The sequence below is a fragment of the Mytilus trossulus genome, chromosome 3, assembly GCF_036588685.1.
Source record: "Mytilus trossulus isolate FHL-02 chromosome 3, PNRI_Mtr1.1.1.hap1, whole genome shotgun sequence".
NCBI lineage: Eukaryota > Metazoa > Mollusca > Bivalvia > Mytilida > Mytilidae > Mytilus > Mytilus trossulus.
Genome location: NC_086375.1, coordinates 54,597,843 through 54,611,801, shown reverse-complemented (window position 1 = coordinate 54,611,801; position 13,959 = coordinate 54,597,843). Strand labels below are relative to the sequence as shown.

Below are 13,959 nucleotides of genomic sequence, written 5' to 3'. Positions count from 1 at the left end.
ATTTAACTGTAACTTCCCTATAGAAATGATTAGCATCTTACAGTTATATTTATATCCTGTTATAAACTTTACTCTGAATTCAGACCAAAATTGAATTAAAATAAGAGGAAATATACAAAAATACATAACTGCAATGTACATTGAAAATACTAGAATTATTTTTACATTCATACAAAAGTGGTCCTTGAATGTTGACTTGATACATAGAAATAAGAATAGTGTTGTTATATTAAATATCTAATGGTTTGAGTTATGTGATTATTAAACGATGGATTCAGACATGGATTTATTAGGTGAAGTGTTTGATTTTATGGTTGACAATGACTACCAAGAAGCTACTAAAGAATTGGCTATCATTTTGTCTGTTGGTAACACTAGGTAAGCTACTAAAGAATTGGCTATCATTTTGTCTGTTGGTAACACTAGGTAAGCTACTAAAGAATTGGCTATCATTTTGTCTGTTGGTAACACTAGGTAAGCTACTAAAGAATTGGCTATCATTTTGTCTGTTGGTAATACTAGGTAAGCTACTAAAGAATTGGCTATCATTTTGTCTGTTGGTAACACTAGGTAAGCTACTAAAGAATTGGCTATTATTTTATCTGTTGGTAACACTAGGTAAGCTACTAAAGAATTGGCTCTTATTTTATCTGTTGGTAACACTAGGTAAGCTACTAAAGAATTGGCTATTATTTTATCTGTTGGTAACACTAGGTAAGAACTGAAAAACATTTCCAAGCTAAGGAATTCAATGCTTATTTAGGTCTTTCCCCTACATGAGGAAAGACCTTATTGTTTTACTATTTATTTATTCCTTGTTCTTTTTGTATTGTTGATAAGATTTGTTTGAGTTTTTTATGACAATGAATCATTTGCTAGCAGAGAAGTATGTAGCTTATAAATACAGAAAATTAAGTTGCCATTTAAACTGACCAGGGTGTTCATCTATGAAATTATATTTTTAACGAAGCATGCTGTTATTGCAACAATTACATTACTTGTAAACTGTTTATAAGGAACAGATTTTACATAAGGCCCCTTCAAAACAACACTGATTAAAAACACACATGATTACAGCCAAAATACAAGTTACTTGTAAACAACTTCTGTAAAGCAACTAATTTTCATGAGCTAATTATTAAAGCATTTTTTGCTGGTAGATACATAACGCGAATATAAATCCTGGAAAATATGTAAAACTTAGAACTTAACCTATTTAATTACATTAAGCAAATTTTGAATACCCACAAAATGGGATAGTAAGGAATAAAAGCAAATTAAAGTATCCACGAAAATAAATTGGTTTACAGTATATGATTACAGCCAAAATACAAGAAGCTGTTTAAGGAACAGATGAACAATGAGGCCCTGTAAACAACACTGATAAGATCAACACATGTATACATGTACATGATTAAAGCCAAAATATAAGAAACTGTTTCAATTTCATGCTTTGTGCTGTATGTGTAGATCGAATGTAGAAATGTAGGCGAAAGTTAACAAGTTACTCTTATGTTTATTCAATATACATGTATGTGTGTTTTTTCTGTACTGTTAATATGATAAATGCATATGTGACTTAAGTGACCAAGTTATGTTAATTTCATTTCACCTCTGGACTGCCACTAGGGGAGAGGGTATTAATAATTGAATAGTTCTGGCTCGAAGCACATACACAGGCTTTCAAATCAATAAAATAAAGATAGTACACTTTAGGTAACTGTTTGACATATACAAATCATAATTATAGCCTGTCACTTTAAAGTAATTGGTTGACATTTGTCATTACAAAATATTGGTGTCTGTTACTTTTTTCACAAGAGAGATGATTTAAATGCATCTTTAACCACCAAAACTGAACAAAACATGATTAAAAATTAAACAGGTTGTTATATTTGTCAAGTTTTATGGAGTATAGCCTGTATAAAATATTTAGTGTTAGATACATTCTCCTGTAAAACTTTGAGATTATCTTGTATGCAGATCTGCTCCTTAAACCTGTGAATGTTTAACTCCAAAGAAACTAAAAAAAATCTTTAGTAACTGGTGGCATCATACATCTTTTGGTGTTGTTTTTTTTTAGAATGAAATTTTGAGTTTTTTATAGCAATACTTATTATTTTCAATTTCTACATGAGGGAATCAATTTATTAGTTTAGCCTTCAAATTCCTGACTTTTGGGGTTACTGGTAAATATATCTTATTATAAACTGTTAAGTTCTTAACCTTTTGCCCTTATCCTGGTGGTAAGTGTCTGTTAAATTTACCATAATTTTATTTAAAATCTGTAAAGAAAGCTTGAGAAGCCATTATATGAGTTAATTGATCCAGTCTGTCTAAATCGTTGGTAGTTATCTGACAAGGGGTTACCAACCCTGACAAGTATGAAAGGGAGGCTATCAGCTCTGATAAAAATGAAAATAAAACACATGTGCTGTTAATTATGATGCATGTAACATGTAGACATGATAATGTAAAAACTTTGATATTTATCACAGACACCATTTAATCAGATTTGTTGTAATGTGTTGTAATTCAGTGCAATAGTAGAGACATACATGATTTGTATCATATTTGGTTTATATTTTTGAGTTATCTCCCCTGAAATAGTATAACACTTAAAAATTTTCAAATACTGCATAGTGTTTAAATAATTATGTAGGTTAGAATCACTAGAAAATAAGGAAACCTCTTTAAAGCTTGTTTTAACTTCTGAATTTACTTTTATTGTCAAAAAAATGTTTATAGAGTGTTGGAGGACCTCTGAATTAACATTTTCTCAAGATGCTTATGTTTAATTGCATAGGAAAAACTATGACAAATCATCTTTTCTACTTATTGTCTATATCTTGTAAGATGGTTAGGAGGGAAATTACCAAACAACTTGGACTTTAAGATTAGTGTATATTTCAATGCTTGTAATATGTGTTAAAGTGATGTAATCATTCAAAATTATCATTTAATCAATCAATGAAATTGCATCAGATTCTGCAGATAAAAGTTAAGTGAAAAACCAGTAAATATTTGCACACAAAATAATCGATAAATGGGGATACATTTCTTAGAATTCTCAATCAATTTGATGACTAATTTGGACTTTCATTGAACTGTTATAGTAATGTGATATATATATAGGATTGATGAAATTGACATATGTATGGAGATCTTTAATTAAATTCATAACCATACATATCTCTGTACTTTTATTATATTTACAACAATTGGATTAACTTTTTAGAGTAAATTCAGGCAAACAAATTGATTATTTTTATAATTTAGTCATGCTTGCTAATAGATTAAGATAATTGAAAGATGTTTAGCTTTAGGATTATCTAGGTGCATATTTAAAGCATCAATGAGACTTGGGCATACAGTTTTTAAATTTGTTCATTCATTCAAATATTTATTTGTCCAAATTTTAAGTTAAGTTTTAGGTTTTAATAGAATGAGGCATAATCAAGAATTATGTGACCTGGATTACATGCTTCAGTTAGTATGTTTATGCTGTCAGTATATTGACATGATGTAGGTGTGGTAAGAAGATACAATTTGATCGGATGTTAAGTTAATAAGGACAGGGCATAAAAAGCAAGCACTGTGCTACACTCTAAGCAATTTGGACTATTTTGTCACTTTTGATGTCATGGTGTATTTTTACATTTTTTCAGAGAGACTTTAGGTAGAAAACCTTGGTCAAAGTTTTTAAATGGCTTTTATCCAGGGATTATTTTGTATATTCAACTAGTCTACAGTTTTATAATCCTAATTTGACTTATTACAACTGCTTCCTATTTGCCTACAGTTTGAAATATTACTACAATCATTGTAAGAGGAAAACTTTCATCAAACTGTTCTTGGCTTCTATGAAAGGAAGTTAATTTAGTTTATAAATTCAATGAAACACTAAGTTTCATCCTCAACATCAAGTTATTCAAACGAGTTTCACTCACAATATCAGGGTATGACAGTGAAATTTTGCTCATTTTGATATGTTTTACATGAACTTAATTTAAATCAATCGGTGCATTGTGTAGTTTCAATGGATCTTGATATATAGCAGCTGATAGTGCCAGTGCAAAACACTTCCACTCACACTAACTAAAATTCCTGGCCTTCCTAATCCTACAAACTATGTAAACCAAATATCTATTCTGTCAAACAGAAAATCTATAATGGTCAACTATGAGCCTTAAGATGTTTACAACTGCTGCAACAGATGAACATTTAAGATATCTCTGTACTGGCAGTCAGAAAACATTTATCATATTACCACATGGACTTTGGATTAAAGCAGCTGACCCCTATCATCTTCTTTCTAAACAGAACTTAGATGTCATTATTTATTTTCTTTCACAGATGTGAATGTTTGATATTAGGATTAATGAATGTAAAAGAAGATTTGTTTATTTATTGTACTACATAAAACTGGAAAGTCCCTGTATGTTTATACTGAAGAGTTCACTGATAGAACAATTATTGATGAGAACTCTGACAAATTGAAGAGAAATACAGATTATGTTCATATTTTATAGACATATTATCATTCATATAGCAGTATTTCATTAGCCAAAGAGAATACTTATATTTATAACACCTGTCAGACAGAAGGTATTATAAATCTCATAATCATTGTCTGCAAAAATCAGTTGTTACCTCAAAAACAATGAAAACAGCTGATTTATATAAATATAGCTTTTTTTACTTTTAAGAAGATTTTAATCAACAGTGTATAATGTTACTTGAACCTCTTTTGCATTTTGATATATAGTCTCTATGGTCAAATTGAAAGTGCTAAATCAGCTGATTAGTCTTAAAATTCAGGAAGATCAAAGAAAATTTCAAAGATCTTATTATGAAAAAAAAAGACCTTCAACAGATAGTCTTAAGTTAACCTTTGAAAACAAGTGATAGATACCAGTAAATCTTATACTAAATTTCTTTGGATTAATCTCTATAAAAACAGATATTTTTCAAAAGACATGTAAAGCTGCCAATTATTTTTTTTTTTATCTAAAAAACTTACTTTAGATTAATGTTACTTTCAACAGGTGATAAAATATTTCAATGTAAGTATCCATCTTAATTTTGAAAGACACTTTGTCTGTTTTGGCAAATTCTATGTTCAGGAAGCTTGAATTTGTGTATTGAAAAACTATTATATTCATTAATAAGATTGAGGTATTCAAGTATTTGTAACTTTCAGTTAGACAGGAACCCAACAATACATGCTAAGCTCATTGTTGAAGGATATACTGTAACATATAGCTTTTAATATCTTTGTCATTTGGTCTCTTGTGAAGAGTTGTCTCATTGGCAATCATACCACATCTTATTTTTTATAAGCATTAATAAATGTAAAGACTCAGGTATCTTCATAGAGACAATTGCTTATTGTTAAAGACTGTGTATTGACCTTTAGATGTCACTTGGCCATTTGTTGTCATTTGATGTCATTTGTTGTCATTTGTTGTCATCTGTTGTCACTTGTTGTCATTGGGTTGCTGTCTCATATCTTTCATGTTAAGAAAAGTGTACAAACCTCATTGATTGTATTTAAAGATGGACATGTGGTTTATGTAAGATTGTTCCTTCATCCAAGCATATCTTGGATGTGCAGGATGAAGGTCATTCTTAGAATATGAGCCTGAGGCTCGAAAGTAATGAATTAGCTTAACTTCTCTTTGAGGGGTGAAGCTTACATATAATATCTCTGTTTAAAGAAACAAGCTATAGTATAATACCTGACCAGACCATATAGCTGGCCAGTGACCTTGACCCTAGTATATAAGCACCTGTTCCATAATAACTTGTCATAATTTAAAGCAAGTTTGTGTCGACCAAATATAAAACCCAGTGGAAAAGGGTGGGTCTGAATGATAATCCCTAGGGTGGGAATTAATTACTTTCGAGCCTCAGGCTCATATTCTAAGAATGACCTTCATCCTGCACATCCAAGATATGCTTGGATGAAGGAACATTCTTATTCATATTTCGCCTTCGGTCTCAAGTAATGAATTAGCTTGTTTAAAGTGTAGACACAAACTAAAAACAATTTTTATATAAATGCCAACATTTAATAAAGGATAAAAATCACAAGATCATCCAGTAACTACAACTGAATTGTATTTGTGTTTTAGTACTGATACTATTTACTTTCCTGTGATAGAACTTGAAAAAGTTTTACCATATGTCCAAACAAAACTGTTGCCATAATGTCCTTAATAGAACATCCTGAAGCAAAAAGCACTTAAAAAGAGGTTCCTCTAAATGAGTTAACCTTAAAACCTCAGATAAAATTAGAACTTTCTCTAACTATCTAAACTTTACGAAAAGACTTAGATGAATTCTCTCACCTATTTTGTACACAAAACTTGATAAATCACTGTCTTAACAACACAAAGTTTTGGTTTATCAAAACCTTTGATCACCTCATTAGGTAAACTAACTAACAGATCTAGTATTTTTCAAAAACTCATGTATATGAAAAAATAAAGTGCCATGTCTCTGAATGAAAGACATAGAATGTAAATCTACAGCTGATAAAGATAGTACTTTAAGGCAGATGTACATGTAGTCAAGGCAAATAAAGACACAAGTATAAAAGACAATCATCAATGTTAAATACTCCAATGAATATTAAGAACCTAAAAAAGATAGCACTAAATTCATCTCCCAAGTGAAAGAGTATCTAACTCTTCAATTGCAGATTCAGGTTTAAGCAAACTTACACAAATACATGTAGTAAACAAACAAATTAAGTAACATCTTTTTCTTAAAGGATAAAGTCTGTTTCAACATAGAACAAGGAAAATTCACATTAAACATGCTGAATATGAAAAGCTTGTGTTTACAAAAATTTCAATAATCAATAACATCCTTTTTAGATGGTGATAAGGAATTGATCACACCAAATAAGGAAATTTCTCAAAAAATATTGATAATGATTGATTATAGATGCAAGGTCTCCAAGATGAAGTGTAAATATATTTTACAAATGATTCTGAAATCTCCTGTTTATATTAAAGTGATTTCTGAGTATAATACACATGTTTTTACCCTACTGCACAATCAACCCTTCAGGTGTTGGTTCACTTATATTTTTTACAATATACAGTTAAATTAAGTCTCTTCCTGACGGAAAGACATTATCTTCAGTATACAACATTGTTACTAATTTTTATGCTTAGCAGTTTAACTGGCAAATAAATTAAAATTGGTCTTAGCAAAGAAAACCAACTCTGAGCAAGCCAAAAAGGATAACCAAAAGCCTTCTTAACTTTATCACAAATAATTTTCTTTATAATTATCCCCAACAATGAAAAAGATGGGAAAAAAAAAAAAAAAAAAGGTCTTAATTCTGATCATGAAAAATACAAACATCTCTGAAAGGAGCTTGTTGGTCTAAAGACAATGAAGTAATTATCTACAGATTTGAAAATGAAAATGTAATAATAACAAAACAAATACATCTTCTTTCAATTGCCATCCTTTTGAATCTGTAAATTTTTTAGACATATGATTAGCATCAAAAATTTTCTTACCAGGAATATAAAGAGCTGTGATAAAAATGTTCTTTCTTGAACACCAAGCCCAAATAATGAAATATTTGTAGTAAGCATGTTAAGTGACAAAGAGGTTTAAAACCTCCTATTGCATAATAAAAGCTACTGAAATAGTATTTTCTGATTGTATAACTATCTGTGACTAAAACTTTTTCTCCAAAAGAAAAATATAGCCAACAATACTATGAAATCTATATTAAATGAGTGCATACTCTTAAAGAAGCTCCAATAAATTCTACCAACAGAAACATTTTCTTCAAATTTGGATCCCAAATCCTTCTTTTGTCAGAGGAATCTGGTTCAATCCAAAAACTTATTTGGATGGGTCTATAAATCAAATTTTTAATTTCTGATTTAAAAATGTTAAAAAATGTCACCTATTGATGATAATAAACTTTGTAACAACTATACAGTGTTTCAACATTATTTCTCGTCATGTTTCTGCAATGTAACATTCCCAAAGATACTGCATTAAAAGCATTCGTCACAAGACCAATATATGATGTAAATCATCTAAAATACAGTTACACAATTCTATTTAAGAAAAATTTCCCAAGGGAGATAATTTTACCATTTCTCATCTGTCAGAAAAAACTTAAAAAAGCTCAGTATCAATAATGAGACAAAGGAAAACAATGTGCTTCCAAGGAATAAGTACCAACTTCTCAAAATTTATTCTGAAGCACAGCTTATCAAGCATTTGCACCACTTCTTCTGTATTCACAATACAATAATCTAAACTCTGATCCATAATAAAAGAACCATCAATGTTAAAACTATAGCATGTATATACTTCAAGTGACATTATTTCATAAATACATAAGACAGGTTTTAAAACCTTAGTAAAAACTCTTGATGCAGAAGCCAATCCAAAACAAAAAACATGAATATCATATCAATGTCTTTTCCACATGAATCAGGAAATTGTGATAAAATCATAAATGATACTTAAATATGCATCTGTGAGATCTATAGATGTTAGCTCTCTCTCTATATATATATAGATAATTATTCTAAAAAGAATTACATCTAAACAAAAGATAAATGGTCCTGCTCCAAATGCTGATTAGCCACAAACTAAGTTTGTTTGAATTTTTCAAATAGATACAGGCCTTGAAGACCAATCTTTCTTAGGAACTAAGAAAATATAGGAAATAAACTGATTTTCCATTGATCGATCAACCTCTTAAACAGCTCCCTAAGCTATCAATTTTTGGACTTATGAAAATAATTCATCCTTATGAAAGGTGAAATGTATTTAATTCAAAAATGATAAACCTTGTGGTACATCATTAAGAATAATTTTATAATCATTTCTTAATATATCTAATATCAATAGATCATTAGAAACACTTTCCAAATCATAATATTTAAGTTATCTACTGTATATATAGCAACTGGTTGAGAAAAGTGACCTCTTCGAAATTCTCTGTTCCCTTTTTGGAAACCTCTCCCTCTCAATGAAGGGAATTGCCTACTAGTATAGTACACTTGTTGACCAACAGAGCATCTGCAGTTAAAAAACTGATATTGCCTTTCCCATAACAGCTGGGAGTAAATTAATTGTTAGACCTAGAACCTCTTCCAAGGAATCTATAATTTGCTTTAGAATCTTTGTATAAACACAAGTTTGCTTTTTGCAATCATAACTAGAAATGTGAAAAAGCAACTATCACAACAGAATTACAAAAAAGTTTTATCATCTAAATATTTCTGAGCATCTCCTATGGGTTTAACCAGAAACCCATGGTCAAACAAACAAATAGAATTTTACAATAAAATCCTTGTATTATCAAGATCCAATGGCTCATTCTTACAACAAGAAATAGCCAACTCAACAATAGGGGTGATGATCAACCCCTTAAGAAAGTATCTCTGGGTTTCCTGCATATTTGAAACCACAGAGTGGGCCTGTCTAGGCAATGCCATTTCGATTTTTTATTTATCCTAGACACACTAGGATTGTCACAGTTCTCAGTGTGATAGTATTATTTCCTCTATGAACTTTATATTATCCTGATTTTATCAAAATCATGATTAAACTGTTCAACAAACAGGATGAGATAATGGACCATTAATCTCACTAAAAGAAGCTTTAAAGGCTTCTGAAAACCTTAATGCAGGATCAAAAGACGTATCAAATACAACTCCGGCTGGACTACATGTATCATCAGCCATGGCACAAACTCCAAAAAGAGGTACATACACCGTATCATTTCAGTAAATCAGATCAAAAAATAGAACTAAATCTTAATAAAAGTAAGCCTTTAATGGCAAAATTCAAATAAAGCAGCAGGTTTCTCTACAAATTCTGCTAGAGTTGAAGGCAGTGAAACTGTCTCAAACCTCATGATTCATACAGGTTCTTTACTACATTAACAATAATGAGTAAATGTATCAATATACATGCCTATCTTAAATCTCAACAGCACTTTCGTGAGAAACATTCACAAATCAAGTAGATATTGAAGTTATACAAGTAGCACTACATTTTAAAACTTACTTTTTACAGGTTCTGTTGCTTTGTCAATTATTTCCAATTGCCATATGCCATTATGACCGATTATAAAACTACTAGGTTTTATAACTGTTTAAGAAGAGGATTTATTCAAAATACCTCTTGATTTCCTACTAAATTTATCATCTTTAATTTCTAAAACATTCCAGAGGTGATGAAAATCATAACCATCACCCTAGTAAGTGTAAACATCATTCTAAACATCTTGCAAAAACAATACATTTGCATAAACAAATTCAGCCATTGTAATACAAAAATGTGTACCTGTGCAGGTAAAACACGTGTAAATTGTGAAGAGTACTCACGACCTTCCGGTGAATAAAAATACTTTTAAATATCTACCTGTTTAACAAACAGGAGTATGAATTAAGTAACACATGTGCCGTACATCGTACTATTAAATGCAAAAACTTCGTAGACAATAAAATATTTAATTAAATTCCCATGAACACTTGTCATACATCGTAGACAAGAAATTTTTAAATTCATTTCCATCAACACTTGTCATACATCGTAGACAATTGAGGAATTATTATTTGTAAATAACAAAATAACATTAGAACTTGTCGTACTTCGTAGACAAGTTAATGTAACTTTAAGAACTTTCTCCCAAATTTAAGATAAAAATAAAACAACTAAAAAGAACTTACGTGAAGTGTCCACTTCCACCCTCAAGAAAAATAATGACAAGTTATTATGGAACAGGTGCTTATATACTAGGGTCAAGGTCACTGGCCAGCTATATGGTCTGGTCAGGTATTATACTATAGCTTGTTTCTTTAAACAGAGATATTATATGTAAGCTTCACCCCTCAAAGAGAAGTTAAGCTAATTCATTACTTGAGACCGAAGGCGAAATATGAATAAGAATTATTGTTACTGAGGCAGGCTAATTGAATTATTACAGGTAGAATTCACAGGTGTAAGATTTCACAGCTGTAAAATACTATATTCCTCTCAATCAGCTGATTTTGATGGTAGGTTATGAGTAATATAGGCTGTAGGTCTATTAGTGATCAATTCTATGGTCAATATATTTCCTGATTGCTGGAATTATTTGTTATCAGTAGAAGATTGAACATTGAAGTGATTGTGGAATCTTAGGTCATTTAAATTGAAGTTTATTTTCATTTTTAAAGGATAATTTTCAAGATTACTTGGTCATTTTAACTGAATTGGATTTCTCTATAGGGATGATCTTATGGATAACAAGGATTACAAGTTCATTGTAACTATAAGTAGATTAAATTTCTTTTTAAATGGATTATCATTCTGATCAGATAGCATAGGAATTTAAAAGATAAATAGTGGATTTGATAATAACAAATGATTTGGAAAATTTTTACATAATATCTGAAATTTCATAATTTGTAATTTTTGTTATTATACTTTTTTTAATATTTTGGAATAGAAATTAAGTTTGGAAGATTTTATGTTAAATTGAAGAGACATGACTGTGATTTTTTGTGTGTTTTATAATCTTGGATTCTTTAAACCTTCAGTGCAATGATAATGACAATGATTTGAGAGATTTCACTTTTAACACTTTAACAACATGGAATATAATAGCTTTATTGTGATGAACAAAGAATGGAATATTTAGGTCTGGATAACAAAACTTCTTGGGCTAATCAGAAAAGACAAGAATTTCCTTTGTGTGTTTGGTAAATTAACTCTTTCTGATCTGTAATGAGAGCTGTCATTCTAGACTTTCAGTGATGTCATCTTTAAAATGATGTGTCAAAATGTATGGTAATTCTCTGCATTGCTGTGAAAGGATAAAATACATGTGTTCCAGATGGTGTTAAAGTTTGCAGATGTGTGATTTTATATTCATGCATGTATTTAAAAATGCTGGACTAATACAGATTTAATTGACACATTTTTTGAAAATGTCATTTAAATTGTACTGAATGTGATGATGTTTTATTGATATTTGAAGGGAAGTTATCTTTTGACTTTGGATGTTGAATCTTTTATCGAAAACCCAGACAATTGAATAATTTTAAGTGTTTTGATATATAACTAGAGACAAGAAATCATGTTATGATGCATCTGATTGAGAGCTCTACAATTTTCTAATGTAATTTACTTGAAAGTATATACTCATTGTGACAGCTGAGGAATGGATAGAACAATGCTATTTTGTGGATTTGTGGAGGGTGTGTGGCCTTGGGATAAAAGGTAGGATAAATTGTCAATAATGTATTAAAGTAGTATTGCTGCTTAATTTGTTGAGTGGTGATACATCTGAAATAATACATTATATGCTAAATATATGAAAATGTCCTATGTCTTTTTAGCATAGGACATGTAGTTGTTTCCATATTTTCCTTGGTATAATTCAGGATTATGAGATCTCTCATATGCAATCATAACTTTTTGACAAATAATTGACTGAATTAGAAAATTTGTTTAATTTTGAAATTTAATACTGTTTTATGATTGGAAAAATATTCACAATCATGAATTTAACATCATGTTGAAATTTAGTAGATGTACTTATCTCAGCTAAATATTTGACAGAGCTGTTTCTCTAATTGAATTATGAGTGTTTAATAGATGTATTTAGAACACTTGAAAATGAAAGAAATCTCATTATAAAGATGCCAGCAAGTACTGTTTGATGTATCTCTGGTTTATAAATGTTTTGATTATTTTATAACTAGTGTGGCAGGAATCTTTCATTTCCAGGTTTGATGAACAGTTAATGGGGCGTTAAATATCTGATTTTTATGAAATCTGGTCTGACATAGGAATATGGCATAATTTTTTAGAAGTGATAAAGAGGGTAAATTAGGTTTTTATTAAATAGATGTTTCAAGAGGAAGACGAAAAGGGGACTTTTTATAGGTATATTGGTTGCTGTAGTGTAGGGAGGAAACACATGAAAGAACAATATTATTGTAGTAAACAAATTAAGATTGCTGTCTCCTTGACAAATTCCTGACATCTCCTTTTTAACCGGATTTTTGTGACAAAAATGTCGGTTATTGATTTGAGTATATGTGGGGTGGTCAGGTGGTCGAGCTGGCAGCAGCCAAATATTGTATTTGCATTTACTCATGAACCGTTCAACCAAAGCTTTTAATATCTTAATATGGTGTTACTGACAACAAAATGGAGGTCAAGTTCAATAATGAGGATTTTGACTTTTATTGTTCAGGAGTTATGGTTCTTGAAAGATTGAAAAATGGCGTTTCCAGTCCTGTCCATGCATTTACTCATGAACTGGTCAACCAAAGTTTTAAAATTTTAATATGTTGTAACTGATGACTAAACGAAAGTCAAGTTGAAAAATGACAATTTTGACTTTTACCATTTAGGAGTAATGGTTCTTGAAAGATTAAATAATGGTGTTTCCAGTCATGTCTGCATTTACTCATAAAGCATTCAACCAAAGGTTTTTTTAAATTTGAGTATGTTGTTACTGATGACAAAATTGAGATCAAGTTCAATAATGGCAATTTCCACTTTTTCTATTCAGGAGTTATGGATCTTGAAAGATTGAAAAAAGGGGGTTTCCAGTTATTTTGTTGCATTTACTCATGTACTATTCAACCAAAGCTTTTGAAATTTTAATATGTTGTTACTGATGACAACATGGAGGTCAAATTTGATATTGACAATTTTCACTTTCATTGTTCATCTGTTATGATTCTTGTGATATTGAAAAATGCCAGGACACAAATAAATGTTAATAAATTTGGTTTGCTGTCGCTCTGACAGCCTCTTGGATTAATTTGAAGTTCTAAATAAAGTCATGTAGAAGCATATCAATCATGTCAATACACCTTATGGTAATCCCGGCTGACCTGGCCGCTTGAACTTTCGACACAGACAACAATCACTTTTCCATTGTGGCGTCAGAAATTTTGT

The 13,959-nt window shown here is 30.2% G+C and overlaps 1 protein-coding gene across 7 annotated transcripts in view; it reads left to right on the top strand.

Moving 5' to 3' along the window:
• LOC134711858 (phosphatidylinositol 3,4,5-trisphosphate 5-phosphatase 2-like) overlaps window positions 1-13,959 on the top strand; it is a 70,901-nt gene that overhangs the window by 11,747 nt on the left and 45,195 nt on the right. For 2 of the 7 annotated variants that reach the window (XM_063572797.1, XM_063572802.1), the window contains exon 1: window positions 130-378. The exons of 3 other annotated variants lie outside the window; for them this stretch is intronic. In XM_063572797.1, coding sequence (XP_063428867.1) covers window positions 269-378 — 110 coding nt within the window. In that variant the 5' untranslated portion in view covers window positions 130-268. Of the gene's footprint in view, window positions 1-128; window positions 379-11,873; window positions 12,265-13,959 lie in introns of those variants that run through there. 2 more of the 7 variants (XM_063572796.1, XM_063572798.1) reach the window with 2 other exon arrangements.